The 25,658-nt window shown below is 41.1% G+C and overlaps 3 protein-coding genes across 5 annotated transcripts; 1 reads left to right on the top strand and 2 right to left on the bottom strand.

The window, feature by feature from the left end:
* Positions 1-2,543: 2,543 nt before the first annotated feature.
* Positions 2,544-3,818, bottom strand: LOC146391277 (L-selectin-like). The gene is made up of 3 exons (XM_084922728.1): positions 3,788-3,818; positions 2,813-3,187; positions 2,544-2,647 (listed from the first exon to the last, which is right to left on the bottom strand). Exons 1-3 carry the CDS (start codon positions 3,816-3,818, stop codon positions 2,544-2,546), a joined length of 510 nt encoding a protein of 169 aa, XP_084778854.1.
* Positions 3,819-8,640: 4,822 nt separating this feature from the next.
* Positions 8,641-12,969, bottom strand: bcl6b (BCL6B transcription repressor). 2 transcript variants are annotated; one of them, XM_084924136.1, is made up of 12 exons: positions 12,827-12,969; positions 12,470-12,547; positions 12,155-12,381; positions 11,603-11,851; positions 11,379-11,513; positions 10,986-11,178; positions 10,695-10,897; positions 10,504-10,610; positions 10,307-10,405; positions 10,079-10,209; positions 9,652-9,789; positions 8,641-9,557 (listed from the first exon to the last, which is right to left on the bottom strand). In XM_084924136.1, the coding sequence occupies exons 3-12, from the start codon at positions 12,373-12,375 to the stop codon at positions 9,417-9,419; spliced, it is 1,617 nt and encodes a 538-aa protein (XP_084780262.1). In that variant the 5' UTR covers positions 12,376-12,381; positions 12,470-12,547; positions 12,827-12,969; the 3' UTR covers positions 8,641-9,416. The 2 variants fall into 2 exon arrangements, with proteins under 2 accessions (XP_084780262.1, XP_084780263.1); XM_084924137.1 differs by having other exon boundaries at positions 10,307-10,402.
* A 4,581-nt stretch (positions 12,970-17,550) lies between these two features.
* trip6 (thyroid hormone receptor interactor 6) lies at positions 17,551-25,658 on the top strand. 2 transcript variants are annotated; one of them, XM_084924135.1, is made up of 11 exons: positions 17,551-17,752; positions 18,108-18,154; positions 19,992-20,202; positions 21,343-21,446; positions 21,543-21,656; positions 21,763-22,353; positions 22,470-22,563; positions 22,671-22,840; positions 22,952-23,130; positions 23,245-23,365; positions 23,829-25,658. In XM_084924135.1, the coding sequence occupies exons 3-11, from the start codon at positions 20,001-20,003 to the stop codon at positions 23,958-23,960; spliced, it is 1,707 nt and encodes a 568-aa protein (XP_084780261.1). In that variant the 5' UTR covers positions 17,551-17,752; positions 18,108-18,154; positions 19,992-20,000; the 3' UTR covers positions 23,961-25,658. The 2 variants fall into 2 exon arrangements, with proteins under 2 accessions (XP_084780261.1, XP_084780260.1); XM_084924134.1 differs by having other exon boundaries at positions 22,467-22,563.

The following is a 25,658-nucleotide window of genomic DNA, read 5'->3' as shown; positions in this document are numbered from 1 at the left end:
GGTGAAAATGTAAATTGTAAATGTTTTACATCACTCATGTATACATCAAAACATAGAATTAGGCTTTATAACTGTTATCACTGTTGTAAAAATACTCCATGCTGTACTAATACAGAGGTGTCTTATTGTTGAGGTCAGGAGCTGCCAGATCTGTTTTCTCTGGTAGTCTGCATGGATGAAAGAGTCTCTGCTTAACATAACTGATATTATATTAAGGCAGATTCTTCGGTTTAAAGGTGCTTTTCTTTTAAATCCAGTCTGCTGCATATCTTAGAAATTGATTTTGAAATATATAAATATATATAAACATAAACAAACACAAAACATGCAATGAATTACAGATTTCAAACTTACATCTGATTAGTCGTTCGGTCCTTCGTCTAATTTGGCCTCTTTCCTCGAAGGGTTCAAATAAATACTGAAATAAAAGCAAACACAGAGAGCTCATTATGCAAAGATTGGAATTTATATATTAAAATACTGCTGCTGCTTTCAGAAAGATAAAGACGAGGGAGTTTTTTACACGTATGAAAGCGGTATTCTGTTGCGTGTTATTTATTTTAGAGCAGACAGGAAACAGGAAAATAGCTTTTTCCTCAATGATTGTAAAACTGTATAATTTTATTGTTGTCTCTTGTTTTTGAACTGACTTCTCATCATATACTTTCACCAATGAAAAATCTGATGATGGTTTGGATCATTTATATGCAGAAATATTAGAAATTATGGAAATATGTATATTTTTATTGTGAGCTTGTTCTTTACCTGAGTGTTTTATCTTGATGTTGCTTTACAATTTTCTTACTTTTGCATGTAAACACTGAAACACTGCTGATAAAATAAGACCAGAATCTGTGGATAATTTGCTTTTTATTACTTATTTTTCATTTAAAATGACTTTTGTTATTATTGGATGTCGTCACTTACAGTCTAATGTCTCTGAACTTTCCCACACACGTTGGAGAATAACTATTTTTTTTCAATAACTATCATTAAGAGATTGTCTTAATTTTCATATGAACACATTTTTCACTGTACATGTAAAGTTATAAATCCTCCCAGTGTGGATCATATTTACATTTTGAATGCAAATTTCTCTGAAATGATTACAAGATAAACATGTGAGCAAATGAGCCATACGCTCAGAAAACTTCCCACGAACTCCAGTCGTCTGCAAAATGACCTCAAATATATATATTTTTTGAAAAGTGATCAAGAGCATTTTCTTATTATTTCATCCTGTTCTTTAATAATACTTGTTAAGCAGGTTGTAACCTATCTAGGGGAGCTATGCCTTAAACATCTCTGTCAGCTGACATACGAGTGGTAATTTTTTTCATTAAATGAATGAATTAAGGATAAAAACCATTAGAGGTTCATAATAAACTGACAATAAATGTAATGAAGGTGGGAATATGAGAGAGTGAAAGGATAAAAGAGAATGTATTTTTAGTGTTTTTGCTTTATATTCAGAAAAACAGACTAAAATATCTAAAAAATGGCAGAAATGCAGAAATACAGACTGCCCATTTGTAGTGCAATCCTCAGGTAAACATCCTGAGGATCAAGGTGCAGTATATGAAAGGGAAAAGATACAGTGTAACTTGTTACGACATGTTGTGAAGTGAATTGGATTTTAAACCATGTGCTCACATAAGAACAGGAGCTGTATGCTGTGCATGCTGCTCTCTCAGACTGTTGCTGAAGGGAATACAGTGCTGTTAAAAAGTGTTTTCTCCTTTCCTGATTTCTTAGTTTTGTGCATATTTGTTACATGTTTCAGATCATCAACCAAATGTTAATATTAGACAAAGATAACCTGATTTTTTGAAATTATGGTTTCATCTATAAAGGGAGGAGGTTATCTAACAGTGTCCTACAGTGTTTTTTAGCATCAAGGGTGTCATAAAGTTTGTTGTTTCTCTTATTTAATGTAACTCCACTGCTATCAGCACTTTGTCAGTCATTTTATTTTTTAAAAAAAGTCTCTTTCTGTTTGCGGTTAAAAAAACAAACAGTAAGAGCCCTGTGAGTGTTGAGATGTGCAGACAGCAGAGGGAGTCAAAGCCAAGTGAAAAACTTATCAGGGCTCAGAAAAGGCTTCAGGTGGGTTTCTTATTTTGCTTACAGATCTCTGTGCTTATTGGGACCTTAAATACTGCAGAAATGTTTCTGTGCCTCAACACAAGCCTGTCTCAGAGCTCTACAGACAATTCCTTGGATATTCTAAGCCTACTGATGCTCCTATTACAGGGAAAAATAAATCAGATTAATCTTAGTAAAAACTCACCATCATAACAGAAGAAAGGATTTTTGTTGTTGCATTCATCAGAGCTCCATTTTCCTGATCTGTTTAACAGAGTCACAGCACATTTCTTGTTGTTTTGTCCGTCATTAAATGACTCCATATTCCAGTGCCTGAAAGAGAAATTACTTCCATCTGACCACCTCCAGGTGTCTCTGAACAGGCCGATCCACACATCCATCGGAGAGCCCTGAGACTTATTCAGGATCTTAAATTCTTCCCCATCCACCTGATCGAGTCAACTGGCCAGGTCAGTGTAGTGATCTCTGCAGTAGTCCTGAGCCTTTGTCCAGTTCTTGGCCTCTTTAATCAAATGGATCGATTTACCGTCTCTCTTCTTTCCTGTTAAGCAAAACATCAAAACAAAACAAAATTTCCATCACCACAAACATTTGAAGAAATACAGAAAGACACATAATTTGTATGATTCCTCAAACATGCTTTCTCTCCATTTCTGTTTCAGTTCAGTTATATTATCAAATCAGACTATTATCCACATATTCTCACCATCGTAGCAGATGAACCACATAGTTTGGTCACATCTGACATCTGCCCAGTTTCCTCTTGTCTTCACACAGTTCTCATATTCATTTTGATCACCTGGTTCAGAAGGTCCCCATCTGGTTTCACGTTCAGTGTATTTCACCCCTGGCAGAGACCAATGCCACATCCTGTTTTCTTTTCCTGGGTTGCTGAACAGTCCAATCCAGGCTTTACCTTCATACTCTGTGGATCCACGCAGTCTCGCCATGTCTGCCATGTCAAACACGCTGGCCAGGTCTGCATAATTCTCTCTGCAGTATTTCTGTGCTTCTTCCCAGGTTTTGTCTTCTCTAATAAAGTGGTACTCATACGGGTAACAGGTGGAGACGAAACACTGACCTAAAAGCAGTAAAATATTAGCAATAATGCTGCATTATCAAATCAAACTCACTGGTTCACAGATAAACAGTCTACAACACAAGTGTGACTCTGAGCTCAGTGACCTTCTCAGTGAAAGACAAATGTGTGCGACTATAAGACTTTAGTGTTTGGATACAATAAAGATAATGTTCACAAAAAAAAAGACATGAGATTGAAATAAAAAGGATTATTCATAACAAAAAGAAACAATTGAATTGATGGAGATCAAATGAAAAAGCAAAGATAATAAAGAAACAGATAAAAAAAATATTGTCAAAAAAAAGAATCATAAGTTTGTAATAAAATACACACCAGGAAGAGAGGAGTGAAATCTACAACAGGCAAAATTAACCAGATACTACAGAAAATGAATAAAAGGAGAGAAAAAACACACCAAAACCCAACAGAGATCATTAAAAGGACAATCATGAAAGAGCAACGTAGTGGAAATATTGAGAGAAAATAATTACAGCAATAAATAATAACAATAGCAAACATCAGAGCAGAATGTAAACCGGAAAAATACAAACATGTTAGCAGAATAAAACTGAGGAAGCAGTGCGGAGAATTTCCACTTACCCATCAGAAGCAGAAACCGACTCCACCGCATCTTTAATCTGCCACATAATGAAAATATCTTTTCTTTAATATACAGTAAAAAGATGACAACACTTTGAATGTAAAACGTGTCGTTTTAGTGTGTGTGTAGAGAAATGACATTCATATAGAACTTACACTTAAAATGCTGGAAGTCACTGTTTTGTTTGATACTGTGTTTGGATGTGTTTCTCGAGGAACTGTATGAAAACACGTTTTAGTTCTTTTAACATTCAAATAAAATGATCTGTTGAATTAATCTGATAAACCACATCTCTAATTGAGAAAATCTTACCTTAAACTCAGGTAAAGAAAATTAAACCTCTAATACAACAGCTGGTAGATGATCTGAAACACATTCGGTACTTAGAATATTTTATGATGCATAGAGTTTATTATTTTTAGCTTCTCTTTAATATCATAGTGTTTATTCTTCATATTTCTAATTGTGTACAGTGATGCTGGTCGCACATTGTTAATTCATGAAGCTTTTATCAGTCTGTTGTTGCTTTTGCCATTAACTTGTCACATTTATCCAACAAATACAAGGTTTTTAAGAAATAGCAACATCTAATCATGAATGAAACCCTCATCAGTTGAGCCTATACTGTATAAAGTTTAACCTGGAAGTGTATTAAGTGCTACCCAGGAATCAAGAAAAACCAGACAGTATGTATAAAATGACCCATTTATTACTAAATACCTGACAAGTCCCCAAAAAGCCGTTCCTAATCTGGTCTGGATGCTCTACTTTAAATTTGTCTGATTATCATTTGAAGCGTCAGCTCTGTTTAGGTCATTGATGAGATACTGTGTGATCATTTTGCAGTGCTGTACAGAAAGGTTGGGTTGGATCCCACAATTGTTCTGTGGGACGCAGATCACATTTTGAAGAGAGGACCCAAATGCAGACGTCGGGAGACTAAACTTAACAAAAGCAAGCTGTTTATTAAGGCTGCAATCATAAAAAATACATAACAAAGGCAAAAGGCGACTCGGACTTTGACTAAAACCAAACTAAACTGGGAAATCCACTGGTCACCAAATAATAAGCACACTCCATTCAATGTAATGAATTACAAATTTTAAACTTACATCTGGTTAGTGGTTCTATCCTTCGTTGATGTCTGTCGTCGAAGTGTTCAAGTAAATCGGGAAGTACTAACAAACAAAGAGAAGGCTTTATGGAGAGGTCTGGATTTAAATATTAAAATAGTGCAGTCCTAATCAAATCAGCAGAAGTATCATAACAGAGCATCACTGATGGCTGTCCAACAAAAAGAAACTGAAAGCATCATTCTGTCTCGCCCTTTTTTCACTCACAAACATATAAAATATAATAATTTTCCCCAATAATTGAAAGACTATAATTATATTGTTGTCTATTGTTTTTGAACTGACTCCTCATTATGAATATAATAATAATAATTTGTTTTTTATTACCTATTTTTCATTTAAAACGACTTCTGTTATTATTGGATGTCCTCACTTACAGTCTAATGTCTTGGAAATTTCCCACAGATGTTGGAGAATATGATTGTTTTTCAATAACTATCTGAATTAATAGATTTTTAAGGTTTTTATTTTAAGGTTGCAGCACACTGAATGTAACCAGAGTCATGCGAGGACACATGAACACATTGTAAATCATCCCGCTGTGGATCATATTTGAATCTTATTTGATTCCCAAAATATTCTGACCTTGTTTGAGTGACCGCCCATATTTTGTTTTATTGGTTTCTTTTTAAAAAATGTGATCATGAGCATTTATATATTATTTGCTTTAAAATATCTCTGATGGTGGCTGCCAGCTGACACAATGAGTGACGATTTTGATATTTTTTTGGCTCGATTAAATAAATTAGGGATTTTTGAAAATTCATAAAAATGACAGAAAAGTAGAGACTGCGCCTTTTGTAGAGCAATCCTCAGGTAACGATCCTGTGACCAGGGTGCAGAATATGAAAGAAAAAAAAATACAATGTTCCTTGTGTATTCAATATTTCCAGTTTGATTTGCATTTTATATGTTAGTGTAGTATCTGCCCTGTGAGTGTTCAGGTGTGCAGACAGTAGAGGGAGGTAAAGCCAAGTTTAAAAATCAAGGGCTCAGAAAAGGCTTCAAGTCACTGACCAGCTCTACCAGTAAACATCCAGTTTTTGGTACCAATATTATTCCTGATCAGTCTTTTCTTGTGTAAATGCATCAGTCTATGATGATTAATGCCAATGATTAATGCTGGCTTTAAATTCTGGATCACAAAATATATTTATATCTGTTGCCTTTTCCTGGAACAGCTGAGTTGTCATCATTAACATTATAACTCTGCTTTTCCTCCTGTGACACTTCAAAAACATTGCTCAAAGCCTAACGTAACCAGAATAGAAACTATTATGAAGTTGTCAGAACAGAAATACGTATTATGTCTTTAAGGGGACTTTTGTTCTTTACCAAATTTATTTTAAAGTGTTGGTGGATGTTATCTTTTACATTATTTTGGTTTATTTTGGTTTATCTGATTAATACAGATCAATAATCAGTCAATCTTTATTTATGAAGCATACATTTATAGAGCAACACACACCAGAAACTACAAAATTCACGTCACAATCAAATAGTTAACATTATAAAACACATGTACACTCTAATAACTACACCTTGTTAATCCTGCGCGAACCCACAGATTCAACAAGGTGCTGGAAACATTCCTCAGAGATTTTGGTCCATGTTGATATGACAGCAATGTTGTGCATTCAGAGCTACTCTGCATATCTTCACACATTCTTCACCACAACCCTGCTGCTAACCTGATATTTTCTCTTTTTCAGACCATTCTCTGTGGGAAAATCCCAGAAGCTCCGCAGTTTCTGAAATACCAACCTGTCTGGCACCAAAACCACGCCCCATTCAAAGCAGCTTAAATCATCTTTCTTCCTCATTCTGATCCACAGTTTCAGCTTCAGCAGGTCGTTCTGATCAAGTCTACATGCTTCAATGCACTAAGTTGCTGCCATGTGATTTGATATCTGGGGTTGAACTATGTGTATAAGATATTTAAAGCATCACAGATTAATAAAATAATAATAAAGAATTTAAGCTACTTCAATTATTGTCAATTTTGTGTAAGTCAGAAAAACTGTGCATTATAGAAACCCAAACAGGAGACTTTAGTTTTACTTAATCTCTAAGGAGTTACAACAGAAATGAGAAATAGCACCCAAACGTTACAGTTTCTACTAATCTCCCGTGGTCTTTGCTCCAGTGTCCACTTTCTGAGCTCTACATCGTTTATTGTCTCTGTTAGCAACGCTTATGTATTTCCCAATAAATCTATGTGGTTCATCACAAACTTGCTCAACAGGCCTTTTGCAGGATTGTATTTCACAATAGCAGGACAAGTTGTGTAACATTGACTATGATAAACACTCTCTGACTCTCACTGATAGATCAGTTTTCCCTGCAACCTCATACGTCTATAATTTCTCAAGATTTCTGGGAATTAGTCATAGCTGAAGTTTTTATTTTGTTGAATAAATGTATACTTTTAATATATTTAAATGTATTTACAATTAGAGCTTTTTGTATCTAGTAGAGCTATATGGTTAGATTTTGAAACTTTATACTATATTGTATTATTTAATTTAGTTTAGTTAGTTACTTTTCTGTCTTGGAACAATTGTGATCACATAATTTCCTCAGGGATTAATGACGTGCTCTGATTCTATCTATTTCTATCTACTGCTTGCAGCAGTAAATTTCTTTCCAAACGCAGTAGAAACCTTGGGTGTTGATCGTAGTTGGTTTGCGCTTTACGTTCCTCTGGGAAGGAAATGCTTCTCCAAATTAGGGCAGCATCATACTCATAACTGCGGTAGCTTCCTGAAATGTTCAAACTGTCAAGTCACTATAATGTATGCAGTAATGCTCACTTCATGAAATAATCTTCACATATTTCCCATTTCATATTCACTTCCTCAGATTTGTTCCATCCTCTTATCTGACAGCCTTCAGATGAAGTCATATGAGAAGGAGAACCCTGCAAAGGTATGAATGAAGGGAAAAAGCTGCATGTCGTAGGGGAGGAGGGGGTTGAAGGTTGGAAAGTCCCTTCAAGCTTCCAATGTTTGTCTGTCGAGCGTGGACAATAAGGCCAGCTAGCCACAACTCATCAGGGAGCAGGAAGCAAGGATGACAGAGGGTGGGAGAGTTCAGCAGGAGTCTGCAGCCCCTCCAGGAAGCACCAGCCGGCTCGCACACGTGTTATTGGCTGGTAGAGTGGACTATTAAGACCCAGGAGGAAACAGGTGCCCTCAGCTTCATTGTTTCCTCACCAGCAACCAAGAAAAAAACGAAACAAATACTAAAAAAAAAAAATGGAGGGATAATTTTACTGAGCAGAAGATGTGATTCATGGGTAAAAAGAGTTTCCTAATGGGAGGAAGGAAATCAAAGGAGGTGAAAGGCTGAAGGCGCAGAGAGCCTGAAAATAAGTTGTTTTAGTTATCCAGTTGTTTACACATTCACCTAACAAGCAACAAGATCTCCAGTTTGATCCCGGGATGAGATATAGATCCCTCTGGGATCGTGTCAGGAAGGGCACTCTACCACATCAAACATGTGGCGCTGCCCCCTGGGCGAGCCATTATGACAAAAGTAGTTTTAGTCATTCAGGGGATGAGTCATATGTAGCACCACGGTCTTGGAGGAACGTTGTCTCATTTCACTGTGTACTGCACCACTGCACATGGTTGGAATGACAATAATTGACCTTGAGTTCTTTAAAATACAATATATACACTAAACTGTGATACACAAATGACACACCGAAGATCACGTTTCCAATTAATATAAAAATTATTTAATTTAAATTGTACAAAACCATCTTTGTCCAGCAAATTACCTCTCACAAATACAGATTTAGTAATATTACATTTTTATTTGAGTTCAGTTGTCTTGTTTAAAAGTTTAGCAAACACCATTTGATTTCTTCACTTTTTGTTCAGTATGATACAAAAGTCCTTTGCCTGCTTGGACTGGAAAAGCACATAGTTTTACTTTTTTCTTTAAAGTTACACAGGCGCCGGGCCATCGGGTTAAGATAAATCAAAGTTAAATACACATCAGACAAAGAAGCTTCGGTAACTTGAAACTGAAAAACCCCACGTCTGTTCTAATTTACACCAAATCTGATCACATCTCCTTCACAAAACTTGCTTTATCTTTCCTTCAATCTGCTCACACACACACATTTCTTTACAATTCAATATGCACACAAATGCACAACACTTGTACGACTTTACCTTTCGCTCCATACCCTGTCCCCTTCTTTACACTTCTTCGCAAACCCTCAAGCAAAACATTCTTTAATTGTCTCAATCGTGTATTATTAAAGCACAACCTCACCAAACCTCAACCAACAGCTTTGTAGAAATGACTGTCTCTTACTCCATGTGTAACCTATTTGTATTTTTTCATTCATTTATTGTTTGTTGTTGCCTCTATTCAAGACTAGATGCTAACAATTTTGCAACTGACAAGTGAGTTAATGAGCCAAATTTCACATTCTGATTCAGAAAGATTCAGATTATTGAGGTGCGATTAGTGATCCTCCTCAGCAGGCCTGCAGGATAGGCTGGTAGGGCTCAGTCAGCACTTTGTAGCGGATCTTGGTGTTTGTGACGGCCCCGTGCTTCTGGCGCAGGTGCAGGCGCAGCTGGCTCTTGTGTCGGAAGTGCAGGTCACACTTCTCGCACTGGAAAAACACAGGGCGTTCATTCATTAGACGTCATGAACATGACAGGACAATGCTCTTGATGCTGCGATTATGTGTGCCGCAGGTAGCTTACGCTGTAAGGCTTCTCTCCGGTGTGGATCCGCAGGTGACTCTTCAGCGTCTGCAGGTGGCGGAAGCGGGTGCCGCAGGTGTTGCAGGGGTAAGGCTTCTCCCCAGTGTGAATCAACACATGGGCCCTGAGGTGGGCAACCTAACACCGGGGCAGACCACGAAACAGGTTGAGAGGTGCAAAATAAAGCATGCAAACATCAAATAAGGCAGGCCTCGAGGAAGAGCTGTAGCCATCTACACTCGCTCCACATTTTCAAATTTTGCGACCAACTAGAAGAGTTAACGAGAAACTGGAACTCAGCTAGTCTACATGAACCAGTCTGATACTGCTGGAGATAAAGAAAACACACCAGTATCTAGTGTGGCTAACATCTGTGTTATTACTGAGAAATCATTGAAGTCTTTTCACGCAGTCATTTGACCCTCACCTGAACAAACCGTGCCCCGCAGGTGTCACAGCGGTAAGGCTTCTCTCCGGAGTGAATCCGGGAGTGAGTCTTCAGGTTGGCTGGTCGGTTGAACTGAGCTGCACACACGTTACAGCGGTATGGCTTGTCACCTGCAGACCCAGAGGTCATTGTTACATGTTTGTTGTTCACTTCTGAACTGCATGCAGAACAGGAAAGTAAATTTAAACTTTTTTTTTTAAGTCTCACCTGAGCAGGCAGGTTTGGCTCCTTGAAGGCTGCCAGAGTAGGAATAGGGCGTGCAGTAGTTTTCACGCTTAACTTGGTGATGATTGAGATGGGCGGCTTCTGGGTGAGAAGAGTGCGATTTCAGGAAAATAGTTAAAAATATAATTTTATAATAGCACCAGTGGAAGAAGGTTTCAAAACGTGCTGTTTATACCTACCATGTCCCTCCTTGTTAGAGGTGGGCACAGTTGGGTGGTCCTCAGAGGGTGATGGCCTGAGGGGAGGGGCTCGGCCAGAACCCTCGTAGCAGGAGGCCTGCCCCTGTCTGAAGAAGAGAGGGTCAAAGATTTTAGAAACCCTTACAAACTTTCTGTTTTCTCCGTCTTTTCATTGTTGTTATCCAGTTTACCTATCAATCTGACCGGGCACTTCTCCAGACCACGCCTCTGTTGGTGCTTTTGGTGTTGAGTCATCAGTGGGTGATGCTCGATTTTGGGGTTCCTCCATCTCCTCGACTTTCACTGCACTGGCAGCACAGAGAGGGTTGAGGACAATGTATTTGTACTTCTTCCAGTTGCAGGCCTTCGGGTCTGGCGTGGCTTTGGCATCACTCTGGGGAAAACAGACAGAACATCAGTTATACAAGTGCTGCACGAGCTCCCCAAAATCCTACAAATCAAATACTTTCCCTGAGACATACCACAAGGTTTTTGTTGCAGGTCTCAGATGCAGCAGGAGAACTTGGCTGGCATCTGGAGCGGGTGGGGCTGCTTGGAGACAAAGTCGGGCTGGCCATGAGAGGTGACTCAGGGTCTCCTTTCAGCTCTGTTGACCTGGGCTGACAGCTGGGGAAAGCCCCTGGCTTGAGAGAGCCCCCAGTCACCACAGGGACCCTGCAGGAAAAACAAAGGAAGTGCTGTAATGAGCTAAACCCATCAAAGGACAAAGGAGCGCAAACCAAAGCACGTCTGGCATTGTGCAAACAACGGCTCAAAGTGATAAACAACTTTGAAAAGTAGGAGCCGCACAAAACAAGTCATCCGGGACATCAACTATACATTTAATTATTCAGTTTCACACTAGAACTTCTTACCGGGTTGCTGCTGCTGTTGGCAGTAATCGCAGGGGTCCTTGAGTAGGCAAGTCCCCTCCTTTGGGAGATACAGAGGGTACGGACACCCTGGAGTCCAGCTCCAAGTGGAGGTGTCTGACTGTCCTATTCTCCATGCTGCAAAAGATTGCACATGCAATTTGATCCAGTTTAATACACTATCTCTTCCAAGCTGTGAACAGCACGTGTTCTTTCATGGCCCTCACCAGTGCAGCTGCATGAAATCCCGGCAGGTCTCAGCCACGTGGTCCATCTGCAGGTAGACAGCCACAGCCAACACCCCGGAGACAATGCTCGGTGTCAGAGGGAGGCGGGAGGTGTACATGAAGTCTAGCAGCAGGGAGACGCTGGAGGGGTCCAGGGTGGTGGGGAGAGACACAGTCATGAGCTGCTCCCCGCTCCCACCACGCCCCTGTAGCAATGCACGGCGTGAATACAGCGAGTAGAAGAAACCACTGAGAAGAGAGGAGAAAGAAAAAACAACTTAAAGTAAGACATGCAGTTCTCGTATAAAAAACTATCTGCAGTGCTTTTAAGGGAAAAAATAGGGAGAAAGGGGGTGGGAAGAAAAAAACAATGGATGTACTAAGTGGAAGGAAACAGGAGCTTATGATGAACGAAACAAAATTAGAAAGACAAAAACAACTATGAGTCAGGCATAGAAAGAGGTGCAAGATGTACCACTCGGATTATTTTTGCAGTAGAAGAAGATATTGCTCCTAAATTCTGACCACAAAACGACTGGTTTGTCCACCAACCTGCAGGCCACGAGCACAGCACAGTGTGCCTGCAGGTGCACATTGCCAACGATCAGGGTGGTGTCAGTCAGGATGCTCCGATGTCGGAGTTCATTCAGGTTCAGCAGCACATCATTGGAGTGGCGAGTGAACTCCTTCACATATCCTTCAGCTGGGGCCGCAGCCCTCATGCTCTGCCCTCTGTCGGCCCGATATCCCTCCAGAGCTTCCATCGTGCTCATCTGAATCTTAAAGGCATTATAAGTAAAACAATGAGGCATTTTTTAATGATTGCACCAATGTCCTTTCTATGTAAGATGCATAACAGACACTTACCTGTGTGTAACTGAAAGAATAAATATACTGGAGTGTCCCAGACACATCCGTTAGGTGAGACCAGCTCCCTACTCGTACCTTTGAGTGGGGAAAAAAGAAATACTAATTTAATCCTATTTGCATATTCAACTTTACAGTGTTACGTTTTTAAATCGACATGAATATGAATCAAACAGCAGCAGCGTGCACTTTTAAAAACTAAGAGTTTACCAGAATTTTTTTGTAGATAAATCACCTATTTAGTGTACTAACAGTATTAACAGTTCTACATAAAAATAAAAAAGTTAATTAATTAAGAAAGCGACAGTTAGGCAAATCATTTTTTAAAAAGCGAAACAATCAGCATTTCCACCTTACCCCGACCAGCAGGGACGAGAATTAGCGTGCACTGCACTGACGTCAAACCCCTTTGGCTCAGTGTTCAGTCCACGGTCAAAGATGTGGAGCAAAGGGATCACCGACAGCCTCCGCTTGCTCTGAGCAACACTGTGAGGAGAGGTTGAAGGGAGGGAGCTCTTTATAATATCATTCAGGAAGCCCCCTTACAACCAGAGCAGCTCATTTCCTCTTTCCTCAATGGGCCCACGCGCACACTGGAAGCAACGCAGGAAAAAGCCCTGCATGGCTCAGGCTCCAGGCTCTAAGTATTTTTAGTGGTCTATTAGTTTTTCTAAACTCCCCCCTAGGTCTGTACAAACTAATAGCAGGAAAAGCATCGTGTGTTTTTGTGCCATGTTAAAAAAATATATGTAAGGACCTTTGGGGACATGCAGTACGAGTCTGACTATCCAGGGGTAAGCCAGAGAACATCCCCCACCAACGCTTTCCTGCCCTTCACCTCTCTCCTGGACAGAGGAAACTGCTTGACAGGAAGCTGGAGCACCAACTTATTGTTGGATAAACAAGTTATGCTTTCACCTTTTTAAAGGATGATTTTTTAAACATTTTTACAAATTCTGCTAATAATTTTATGCACAAGCTCTCATAACCTATGATGATACCCATCATTTATAATAAATACTCCCATTCAAATACAAACTGTCATTGTTGAGTCAACCAGGTCAGTATAATGGGCATTTATAAGTACTTCACAACACTATCCGGAAGCTTCTGGCTTGATGCCTCAGAGCAAAGGCTACGTGTTATGAGGACCAAAAGGAAGGAAGCGAGACAAAATTGATCATTATAAATGGGAGACACCTTCTCCACACTGAAAAACAACCCCTACCCAACCCTGACTGAGAGAAATGCAGCCGACAGATGTGCAGGAACTTCCCTACACATACACACAAACATGCACAAACTTATTATGCATCCTGCAAAGCTGCTCAGAGACGTGGATAAAAAAAAAAAACGCCCGCGCAGGACATCCGTCAATAATAAAGCAAGCAGGAGATAAGGGAAGAGATATGGAGACCTGGGTTGGGGGCTGGGAGGTGTTAATGAAGTGAGGGGACAAAGGCTTTAGAGGTTATGAATATATTTTTTTTTAAAAATGATTAGCGGAAAGCTGCCCCATCTTTAGCACAGCCTCAGGTTCACAGAGAATCACACACAGTACAGTTAACTGAGTCACAGCAAACGTGAACTATGAACTGTGTTTCCTCCACATCAGAGCATTTTACAGGAGACCATGAGGAAGGTGAAGAAAAAAATCTTCAAGGTTGACTTCTTAGAAGTGCTCTAATTCAGCTATGCTGTGTAATGTTGAGGTGAAGCTTGGAAATGTTCCTCTAAAATGAAAAACAGATGCAGGATTCAGTGCAGGATGAGATCTACAAGAGAAACAAAATACTGCTCGAACTTAAATGATTACTTTTGATGAATTTAAAGGGACTCACAGTTAACTAGACTACATGTTCTCAGAGTTTTGCAGGCTTGATATGTCTTAAAGGGGAAAACATTTAACAAGAATTTATTTAATAGTAATAAAGATTATTAGGCATAGAGTTTACGGAGTTTTTGTTACACTGTTACACAGTTTGATACACCACAGCGTACTCTAAACACTGCATGCTCTATATATTGCGTATATGTTGTACTGTGTCCCATACACCGCATTATGCCCCATATAACACACTATGGCCCATGCACTGCACCACACTCCTTGTGATAGAAATTGCAGACGTTTTCCTTACTGAAGTGCAAATTATTAAATAAAACAAATTTATACAGCTGTGATCCTCAATACCCGTTTAACTCAATATAAGTAAGCCAACTAAAGAAGATGAAGTCGAATGCACAAATTTATATTAAGTAAAAATGTAGTTTTTTATTTCCAGTGATGACTTTACTCCATATTATGTGAGAGTTTCCAGTGATAATGTAGATGGCAATAAAAGGACACAGATAAGTAGGGATATTTTGTATGTGTAATTTTTTGGCATGCTGTTTTACATTTTATTACTTTGCAACTCTTTTGGATATAAGTCTGAAATCACTGGGAGTCCCACTGTGAGACCACTGAACAAACGCATTAGTATATCAAATGAAAGTTCAAATAATTTGCTTTTTCAGGTTTGATAAGCCTTTAATAAAATATTTTCCCTACAATTCAGTGTCTAAAAGATGATTTCAAAATCAAACGCAAACCCATTTTCATATGAATCCTTTGAAAAGGTGAATCGGAAGTAAGATGTTTGCATGGGACGTTGAGTGTTTGTGTGTGCTCTTGTGCTTTTATTTGTTTGGATGGAGCTCAGATCAATTGTGTGCTTTGAAAAAAAAAAAAAGGAAAAACCATAAAGGAACACAACGGTTAAGAAAACAGAGAAGGAGATGTAGGTCTAGGCTACTTCCAGGCATTGTGAGAAGAACGGATGAGGGGGGCGGTTGAGGAAAAGTGAGAACATTACTAAACGGGTTCACCAATGGCCGGAAGCCATTGAGTCTGTCCCGCTGGCAAGACTGGGCAACGCTCATTGTGACTTCCTGCATCTTGCCCCATCTGTCAATGCCCATCAGCGACCCACTGGCCCTGTTTTGATAAAATGCAAAGTTGTTAATATTTAACATCAAAATAAAGTCCCAAATGGACCTTCTGCACTTCTCAAACGAAGAGCTTCCCCTTGTTTTGTGATTTCCTGGTTGCCTGGACAGGACCATATTGTTCATCTGATAATGTATGGACTGAAGCCATGCTTTGACTTCAAATCCACCAGTTGGTGCCAAAGTGTTGATAACTCCTGTAACAATAACAGAGATCAACCCAAACTGCCTGTGATTACAGAGCTCTATGGCCATATAAGGGCAAACAGCACAGAGCTAGAGGAGGAGGAGCAGGACAAGGAAGCAGGGAGATCCCAGGGAGCAGCTCTGGTTGTTTGTCCGCTTATTGGCAGAGACAGAGTGGGAAATGAAAAATAAATGATATGAAACCCTTCCTTTGAAGCAGTGCCTTGAGGAAAGAGCCATGTGCCTCCAAAACTGTGCTGGGTGGAGTGTGAGAAGGAAGAGGGGGAGCGAAGGGAGATGGGCAGCTGACCCAAATCTCATGATTTGATGAAGCTTGATAGAACTAGTACTTGACCTCCATATTAACGGCTGTGTGTGTGTCTGTGTGTGTATGTGTGGTGGAAAAGACTGAGTATACATAGAAACCTTGAAAATCCTCAAATATCCATCTAAGAAAGGTAAATACAGTTATGATCAAAGCAAGTGAATATGTAGAATAAATAGAATACATTGGAATAAATAGTATAATTGTCTTTTCAATTCAGTTCAATTTTATTTATACAATGCTACATCATAGCAACAGTTGCCTCAAGGTGCTTTATATTATAAAGTAAAGACCGTACAATAATACAAAAATACAATGTTTAATTGCCTTTTTTGTTGACAATAGACAATCCAATCTGCATGAGTGGTATCCTTCAGATGGAACCAATCCAAGGGCTTAGTATCAGTGGTAAGTTGGCAAACATGGCATCAGAGCTATGTTTGCCAAAGAGGTGCTTCCTCAGAGTGAACTAGTGGCTAGCCTGACACTCTAAAACACTTTGAGACTAGATCATTTGTTTCCAAAGTGTTATTGTGCACACCACCATCAGAAGATCGATAACAAGATCAAGGTTTTTTCAGTGACAGATGAAGAAGCAGCCTCGGTGCAAGTGATTTGTTTCAAAAAAGATTTTTAAAAAGTGCAATGCTTAAGCGAGAAAAAGTTGCTCTAGAAGGAGGTTGCCTAAGAGTGAAATCAAACGAGGAAAAGCGAGAGTCATCGAACAAGGTCATACAGTGGCTATGATTTACAGCGGCTACCTGGGAAAAAAGTTCCTGTTTACTGATTAATCCAAGTTTGGCATTTGTGACAGTGACAGAAGTGTGCAGATAAACAAGAGACAGAATGAAACTGTAATGTATTAAACCCAAAATGAAACATAGTGCTAATCAAGTCTGGAGCTGGACACCAGTACTGAATCACCTTCACCCTATCCTACTCTCGTCACGGTCTTTGGTCCACACACACGATCATGTTGAGATAACAACATCGGGTATCAGGTTTTGCCCAAACCTGTCAGCACAAACGCTGTTATTAAACCATAAAATGATTGTTTCATGTTTATGAGGGACAAAAAAAACTTTGTTGTGCACAGGAAAAACTACCCTAAGTGATAATACAATATCTGCTTAATTGTGCCATTTTTTAACCCACTTTCCCCATCTTTCTGTGTTTTCTTTAGCTGGATGATTGAGCATGCATCAAGACATTTTGGTTTGTATAATTTTTACCATAGTCACCTTTTTGGGGAATTCTGGTCATATTATTTTATAATAATCTACTGAGCTTCTCTGTTTTACTAAAGCTGGCCTCTTATAGCTGGTGGTAATGTTTCGGGTGCTGAAACACATGACTTTCCCACCTTGTCCAAAGGGAAGCAGAGCTCAGTGGCGGTCTCAGACTTAATATACACTGGTATAATATACCCCTCTATATACTGGTGTAATTACACATGTGGGGTTATTCTGTTAAAACTTAGCAGTCTGGTATATATGTTATGTTGGAGTTTTGAGTGTATTCTTGGGGGGGGGGCAGCCTGTAGATGTGACGGACCCCCCACGTCTCCGTGCGCGCGCACGTACACGCGCGCAGCAATGACGTCACACGGTGGGAATGCAGTGAGGATCTGCGGCCGCCGCTGCTGCTGCTAAAGGCCTCTGGATCCGGGACAAAGTAGGTTAGCCACGCCGAAGCAGAAGGAAAGTTTCTCCGGGACAACTTTCCCCGGCCTGGGAGCGTTTGGATGGAGGCGTAGGTCGTGTTGGTGTGGCTCATTTCACACGGTATGTGTCGTGGTGCGTTTTGGCTGACTGCTTTGTTTCCTGTTCGGCTGAAGTTAGCCCGAGGGAGAGGCACGAGCTTTGCTCGAGTTCAAAACAGGCTAGCAAACAAGTAAACAAGGCTGTTACTAAAGTTAATCACGGCCGGTTAGCCCCGGTTTGGAGCGCTTAAAATGCTGTGTGTTTTTACATGTGTGGGGTACGGAGGACAGTTTTGGACGAGCAGCTGAGCAGTTTGTCTTTCACGAGAGAAGAAAAATGTTAGTGAGCTCAAAAAAGCAGAACAAACATGTCGCTCGTGTATCTGTGATGCGCCTGCTTGTTTCCTCACTATCCTGCTGTGTTTCTGGATTTTTAGATGACACCGAAGGAGAGAGGAGGCTCTCTGTAACGGTACTGTGAAAGGTAGGAGACGATCTGGTGCTGTTCGTGTTATATAGCACAAAATAAAATGTATACATATTTACAAAAAATGTTTCCCGGTATGACTTCAGTCATTTTGTCTTCCTCTTACTCCGTTTAGCACAGATCGCCACCTTTTCAGGCGACGCTGTGTCAGATGAGTTAACGCAAACAGAGCAGCGAGTTTCAGAATAAAAGCGTAAATGTTACAAAATAACGACCTGTTATTAAAATTAGAAATAAATAACAGATTAAATTAAAATTTAATCTGTTATTCTTTTAATATTGTGTGTTACTAAAGTGCTTCCAGTGCATTTCATTTCGAGTTTCCAAAAATCCCGGATGTCCTGTGCCTCTGTTCCCGTTTCCTTCACGCTTCTTGCTGCAGTCAGCATCAACTTTGACATTTCACGGGTTGCTGCGCCTCCCATACAGCCCAGCCCAGCTCAGCTCACACACTTAGCTTTGTGTTTCACTCCACATGAAGAGGTAACAAGACGGTCTAAGTGATATAACAGATGGGATTAATTTCCTGTTCTGGATCCTGGGATTTGAGTGTGTGCTCATCCGGATTCAGACAGGGGGTGTTAAAACGGGTCTTCAGTGGAGGTGTTGGGTCACTCTTTCTTCCACGTGGTCAGTGTGTATTATCATGTAAAGTCCATCCTGACATTGTGTGGTTTACTGATAAATGACTCCAAATCTTAATATAATGAAGGTATAGGGGAGGGGGAAAAGCTTAAATCTAATGTTTGGGAATTGTTTTTCTGTGTGACTACCTCATTTTCTCATCCGTCAGTATAATCCTCTTATGATGGCCACACGACCCACAAACAATCAGTCTGAGTGGGCTATTAATTTCTCCACTCTGACAGTACGTAGCTGTGATTCGCTGTGCCTCTTGGTCCATTTTAGCTTTGTGTCTATAGCTTGCATTCATATGTGCTGGCTCTTGGTTTATGTTGTAGAGTTTGATGAGTCAGCTATATTTGTATTCTGTAAAATGATGAAAGCGCAGACACCAAAGTGATGGCCTGAAATCTGTCTGGCCTCAGTGTTATTACAGTCATATTTGCTCAAAAATACACAATTCAGATAACAGTAAAACATGTCAGATGTTTTTTTTCTTATGTAACAGGAGCGGCTTTACGCCCCTCACGTGCAAGTCAGCACTTTTTCAGCTCAGCTGTGAGCTTGTCCTGAGAATACATAGTATATTGTTATGAGCCAGGTGTTTATGCGTATACAGATACATATCACGGTACAACATTTCCTGCCATGTTTTTGTCCCAGCTTCATTTGGAAATAAATGATACTGGTGTGTAAACATGAAAAGACAATAACTATTGTGGCGGATAAACAGACGAGGGGTAGCTGCAGATTTGCACCTGTTTATGTCACTGTACATCTGTGTGTGTGAACGGGTGTGCTGGCGATCTTTTCCGTCACCGTTTGTGTCGTGAAACGCACAAAAACACACTCGCACATGTTTTCAGGCGTGTGCGATCCTGCTGGAAATCCCCGAGCCCTGCAGTCCAGCTTCTCTCTTCCTGCTCTTCAACCAGAAGCCCATTGTTCAAGCTGTGTGTGTGCCCGTTGCCATAGGAAACTAAGTCTGAAGCATCCCTTAGTTTCCATTGGTTACCTCCGGCATAAATGCGCAAAACAGCCACAGCTGAGCTCTAATACACAAATTAAGCCTAAAAGCATGAAAAATATAACAGGAGGTTAAAGTCAATTTTCTTATTATTGTTACAGGTTAAAAGCATGTATCAGTCATATTGTATTAATGAACTTTTATGTACAGAAAAATGTGACATAAATGTTTGCATCACCTCAGACACCTGCCATGTCCGGTCCCACCTGGCTGCCACCGAGGACTCTGGACAGCCCAGAGCGAGCCGCCCCCCAGATGTCCCACTCTGCTGGTGGAGCAATCTATCGAGCCCCTATGAAGAAGGGCACGCCCGATTTCAGACCAAAATATGGTCCTTACGATCAGAATGGAGGAGGAGGGATGGCCAACAGGTACATGGCAACTGGGCCCACAGGTAAGAAGTCTACTCGGCACGCGCCGTATCGTCCTGAAAGCATCTGAAACTCAACTCACTGATGTTTTTATGTTACAATCAGGAGAAAGGAGCTGTAAAATCATAAAACTCTGTAAACTCTGCATGATATCCATCCTCCGCTACTGATGTGCAGATGTTAGGCTGAATAATGATCCCTTCCTGTAGCAGTTCTATTTAGGAAGGCTCTAGCAGTCTGAGTTCACAAATAAAGTCTGTGTTTACCGAAGTCTTTTTAGTATTAAATGTCAAAAACTTGCTTTTTAAATTTGTAAAAGTTTCTGCTGACCTCTGAAATACACCGAGTGTGTGGCTGTGACCCTGTTTTCTTCTATCCTTTTTACATGGTGTCATATCACATCGTCAGAGTTTTAGAAGCGGAGATTGCGGTCGAAGCAAGGTCTTTTAATTTGAAAATTGACCAGATTCTTTATCCTGTTCCTGTGTCTGACGTCTTTCTCCCAGCGATGTCCTTTTTTTTTCTTTTCTTTCCCCAACCGATCATAGAAGATGGCTGTCCCTCCCTGAGCCTGCTCTGACGGAGGTTGCTTCCTGTTAAAAGGACGTTTTTCCTTCCCACTGTCGCCAGTTGCTTCCTCATTAGGGGTTTGATTGTAGGGTCTTTACCTTAAAGAATGAAGTGCCTTGAGGTGACTCCTCCCTGTATCTTTTGCCTCCATTTAAAAAAAGGAAGCCGTGGTATTCTTAAGTGATACAGAGGAGATCCACTTTGGGGACACTCCTGAAACACTGGTGTATTTCAGGGGTAAAACAATGAGAATATTTAGAAGTAAGTGACTAAAATAGAAACAACAATAGAAACTGATAGAAACAAATCGGATGTGGCTATGCTGGAATACTGACTCTTCACTTTTTTTGATTTTTGTTTAATTGAAAACAGATTCAGGATTGTAGCGTTTCTTACTCATATTAGAATCATGACTGAAAGATCTCTCGTGGTTAATGTGGGTAGAACGAGTGTTTCAGCAACCAGCGATGCATCGCATGAATGTCAGAGCGAATCTTTGTAGTGAAGATCTGCTTTGTGATGTTGTGCTTTAAAAAAATGTTGTCAAAGACGATTTTGGATTCATTTCCAATATCTGTTCTCTAAAACATTAGGTGGACCCATGCATCATTCATCTGGTGATCACTATTACCCGTCTCCACACGGTCCTAAAGAAGACCGCAGTTGGAGCCCTCACATGGACAGCTACGAGATGATGGTGAGTGGACATGTCAGTAGCTTTGCCTACAAGAAACTAAAGATTTGAAGGGTTTCAGAACCAGCTGACATGTTTCTTATGCTGTTCTGGTGTTAGCATCGTGGCCCAGAGAAGCCAGCAAACTACCACTCCAAAATCGATGCTGAAATTGACTCCCTCACCAGTATGTTGGCTGATCTGGACAGCCACCCGCAGGACTCCAGCACTCAAGTACGGCAAGCTCAAAATGATTTACATGTACTTAAATTAAACAATGAATAATGTTGATAATATCTCTCTTTACTTGCCTGTTTATTAATTCTCCGCCTCCCCACAGCTCTATGACAACGTGCCTTACAACAAATACCTCTCAGCGGATCACTACAAGCCTGCACACCAGAACGCTGCCCCTCCTCAGGGTCGCCCATCCATGAGCTACAACCCTCATCCCCAGAGCCAATACCACCCAGCACCTCCCTACCCCAGTGAGCATCAGACACCTCAGTACTCCACCTCCCACCAGCAGGACTACTACACCACTTCTACCCCTAAACCTTACCCTCAGCCCGTCCCAGCCTCCTACACCACAGCGTCCACTCCTACGGGGCCCAGGTTCAGCGTCCAGGTAAAGACAGCGCAGCCAGTCACCTACTCTCAGACAGGGAGGCAGGCTGAACAGGCATACACTCCGCCTCCTCCTCGCCAGCACGTGTCACGACCCCCGCCCCAGACTCAAACCGCTCCCCAGGGCTGGTACCCTCCACATCCCGGCTCACAGGTTCAGGAGATGCACTCTGAGGGGGGGTATAAGGGGAGCGGCTCAGGGTCTGGAGGAAGAATTAACCAGCTTCCAGTGTCTAAGAGAGCGATGGAAAATAATCAGAGTGGGTCGGGAGCCGCACAGGGTCCAGGTTATCAGTCGAGCAAGGTAGGAACGCAACTTCTATTTTTTTCATACAACAAACACAAATTGATTTGTAGTCCAGGTGTTCTGAAAAATCAAATAAACTTTGTGTGATTTATGTGTCCTCTTTCCTCCAGCAGGGGGCAGCAACGACCAGGCCTGAGGAAGAGCTGGATCGGCTCACCAAGAAGCTGGTGTATGATATGAACCACCCGCCTGCTGAGGACTATTTTGGTATCAGTTGTTACTAGTGGCACATCACAGGAATAAATCTAAAAATAGTTTAAGAGGAAAGCTCATCTTAATGATTTTTTCTTGTCTGTTTCCATGCCGACCTTCAGGTCGCTGCGCCCGCTGCGGAGACAACGTGGTCGGCGATGGCAGCGGCTGCATCGCCATGGAGCAGGTTTTCCACGTGGAGTGTTTCACGTGTATCACCTGCCACGCACGTCTGCGAGGGCAACCCTTCTACGCTCTCGACAAGAAGAGTTACTGCGAGAGCTGTTACATCGTACGTGAATGAGCTGTTTTCATATTTCCTCAAACCGGAGAGATTTGCTCTCCCTCGTCTTTCAGTGGTCCTCTCTCAACCCTGTTTTTATTTCCATCTGTTTTTCTTAAGAGCACACTAGAGCGCTGCTCAAAGTGCTCCAAACCCATTCTGGACCGCATCCTGCGAGCCATGGGGAAAGCCTACCACCCTCGCTGCTTCACGTGTGTCATTTGTAACTGCTGTTTGGACGGCGTGCCCTTCACAGTGGACGCCACGTCTCAGATACACTGCATAGAGGACTTTCACAGGTAATCGCTGAACTGTGCGAGCTAAACAGCGTTTGCAGGCTGCGACTCTGCACTGAGGCCGAGACAGAGGTGCTTAAACTAACTCTGAGCTTGGATGCTTGTTGTGTCTGACAGGAAGTACGCGCCGCGCTGCTCGGTGTGTGGGGAGCCCATCATGCCCGAGCCGGGGCAGGAGGAGACCGTCAGGATTGTAGCCCTGGACCGCAGCTTCCATGTTAATTGTTACGTTTGTGAGGTGAGCTTTCCCAATCAAGCAGATCTCTTGGCATATATCGAGGAAAAGCTTTATGAATTCCCTTTTTTCTGAGAATAAATTAGTTAAAAATAAGAGGAAAAGGGATCAGTTTCAGGGAAATAGAGTAACAGACTCAATGCCGGCGCCTTTCCAAGGCAGAAGAAAGCCTGGTTACATTAAACATTACATATAATTAACACAGTGAACTCTCTTGTGAGAATAAAGTAGTTAATAAACATCAGCATGGAGTTGCTAATCTCTAAACTGCAGGTTTAGGTGGAAACAGCTCAGTGTGTTGACATAAATCAACCACAGTAATCTGGGGAATCTAAATGTGTATTTAAATGTGGACTTGCTGATCAAAGTGTGGAGTTCATCATAGTCGACGAAGAGTTCAAAACACGAAACTCGGCAGTCCTTGTGAGCGTTTATCTGAAGTGACCGGAGTGCCTCTTTTCATCAGGAATGTGGTCTCCTGCTGTCGTCTGAAGGCGACGGTCGAGGCTGTTACCCGCTGGACGGCCACATCCTGTGCAAGAGCTGCAGCGCACGCCGCATCCAGGACCTCTCGGCCAAAATCTCCACCGACTGCTAACGAATCTCTACCTGAACCTCCTCGCTCCCGGCCTCACAGATCCACGGACAGCCGGCACATTATTGATAGCAGCTTGTTCACTCAGTGTCGGTAGAAAATCGTTACTTTTACTTCCTCCTCACTAGTGTTCGGCTTCTCCCGCTTCATTTCCTTTACTCTTTGGTACATCGTTTGTAATGTTTAGCTCAGCGTTTGTACGACAGTGGCCTGACCTGCAGGCAGCTTGGGCTCCACTTTATCATTCATCCACTCCGGTACTGCCCACATATTCCTTGCACATGTCATTTTATTTTATTTTATTGTTAACACTTTCAAAGACGATGAAAGCACACACAGACGTTACAGATTTCAACCTGGAAATAAGGATTTTTTTCCAGATAAGGGACACACGTGATAATCAGGATTATGGTTTATCTGAACCAGGCTAGAGAGTAGGCAGCGTTTTGCGTCGAAATGCATATTAAAAGCACACAAAATCAACTGTGATTGTACATAACAGGTGGGTTTGAGTGAATCTGCTGCGGGTTGTTGTGGAACGCGTGTAGCCTGTAGTGCAGTGCGGTGGCGTAGCCTGATAGAGCAGGAAATGTAGACGATAAGAATGTGTAGCAGTTTGACAGCCAATAGCTTATTTTTCTTTAGAACGAGATTTGTTAGGACAGATTCTTTGTCACGCTTCTCAGCATTACAGCATCATGTTACTAGTCGCTTACTCATAACTTGTAATAAGACTCTTTTCTCTCTTTTTTTTGCCATTTTTGAATGTCTACGAAACACAATCTTTGTTTGATGCTTGTTTGTTTGATACTTGACATGTTACATTGAAAATGACGGTGCAATGAAGTCAAACTCACTTTGTCTAATGGAAAACAGGGTGTGGCTCACTTACGAGGCATCCTGGTGTGCAAAAGCTCAAAGCCTCTTGTAAAGAGTTTGTTTAATGTGCCATTTAGGCGAAACGTTAAAAAGGAAAAAAGCATTTAAAAGTGATAATCTGTTTAAAGGGGCAGATTATGGATTATCGTTGTTAGCAAAACTTGTGTTTCTCGTTTGGTGTGAAGGCACCGTTAGGGGGTAATGAGTGCTGAATTTAAAGGGGACCTGTTGTGCTGTAATTTTGAACTCAAGTAGAGCAGCTTTGCAATGATTCAGTCTGAAATAATCAAAAAGTTACTTTCTCTGTCTGAGCTGTTTTTGCGCCTCCCCTTCTTTTAAAACCAGCTCTCTTCTGATTGGCTGCCCCTCATAAACAAATGGTTAGACCAGCAGGTGGCTTATGTGCCTATGATTAAGCCTACTCTATGACATCACCTACAGTTTAGCACAGTAATTGGAAATAAAGAAGTAAAGAAAAGCATGATAGGTTCCCCTTTCTTTTAAGGTGATGACTTTGTTTATCCCCCTTAAATTGATTTTTTTTTTTTTTTTGTTTTCGATTACAAGTCTTCATTTATGGAGGCAAAGTAGTCATACTCTGAGCCTTTGGAGCTGCAGTATTTGTTATAATTGTGTTTAACCTCTTGTCTCTCCGTCCGCATTTTGTACGTGTTTAACTTAAAGGGCTAGAAATGTGAAAGCCTTACCTCAAGGATGTCATTCAGCTCCATAACTGTCCTGATTTGAAACTGTTTTTGTGTTTGTGTGTTTCTGTGAATTCTGCTTTTGTTTCGGTGACACAACACGATCACTTTAAAACGC

The sequence above is a fragment of the Perissodus microlepis genome, chromosome 3 (genome assembly GCF_051167445.1).
Source record: "Perissodus microlepis isolate ML-2025 ecotype Zambia chromosome 3, ASM5116744v1, whole genome shotgun sequence".
Classification (NCBI taxonomy): domain Eukaryota; kingdom Metazoa; phylum Chordata; class Actinopteri; order Cichliformes; family Cichlidae; genus Perissodus; species Perissodus microlepis.
Note: the sequence above shows the minus strand (reverse complement) of the source record. Positions and strands in the feature narration are given on the sequence as shown.

Excerpts from the sequence above, each read along its gene's own strand:
- LOC146391277 (XM_084922728.1), bottom strand. The coding sequence starts at position 3,818 with ATGCGGTGGAGTCGGTTTCTGCTTCTGATGG. Across the intron at positions 3,188-3,787 it reads TCGGTTTCTGCTTCTGATGG|GTCAGTGTTTCGTCTCCACC; the intron begins GTAAGTGGAAAT and ends TACTGCTTTTAG. Across the intron at positions 2,648-2,812 it reads GTGGTTCATCTGCTACGATG|GAAAGAAGAGAGACGGTAAA; the intron begins GTGAGAATATGT and ends TTTGCTTAACAG.
- bcl6b (XM_084924136.1), bottom strand. The coding sequence starts at position 12,375 with ATGAGCACGATGGAAGCTCTGGAGGGATATCGGGCCGACAGAGGGCAG. Across the intron at positions 11,514-11,602 it reads GATTTCATGCAGCTGCACTG|CATGGAGAATAGGACAGTCA; the intron begins GTGAGGGCCATG and ends AATCTTTTGCAG. Across the intron at positions 11,179-11,378 it reads CCAACAGCAGCAGCAACCCG|GGTCCCTGTGGTGACTGGGG; the intron begins GTAAGAAGTTCT and ends TTTTTCCTGCAG.
- trip6 (XM_084924134.1), top strand. The coding sequence starts at position 20,001 with ATGTCCGGTCCCACCTGGCTGCCACCGAGGACTCTGGACAGCCCAGAG. Across the intron at positions 21,447-21,542 it reads TGGACAGCTACGAGATGATG|CATCGTGGCCCAGAGAAGCC; the intron begins GTGAGTGGACAT and ends TTCTGGTGTTAG. Across the intron at positions 23,366-23,828 it reads TTAATTGTTACGTTTGTGAG|GAATGTGGTCTCCTGCTGTC; the intron begins GTGAGCTTTCCC and ends TCTTTTCATCAG.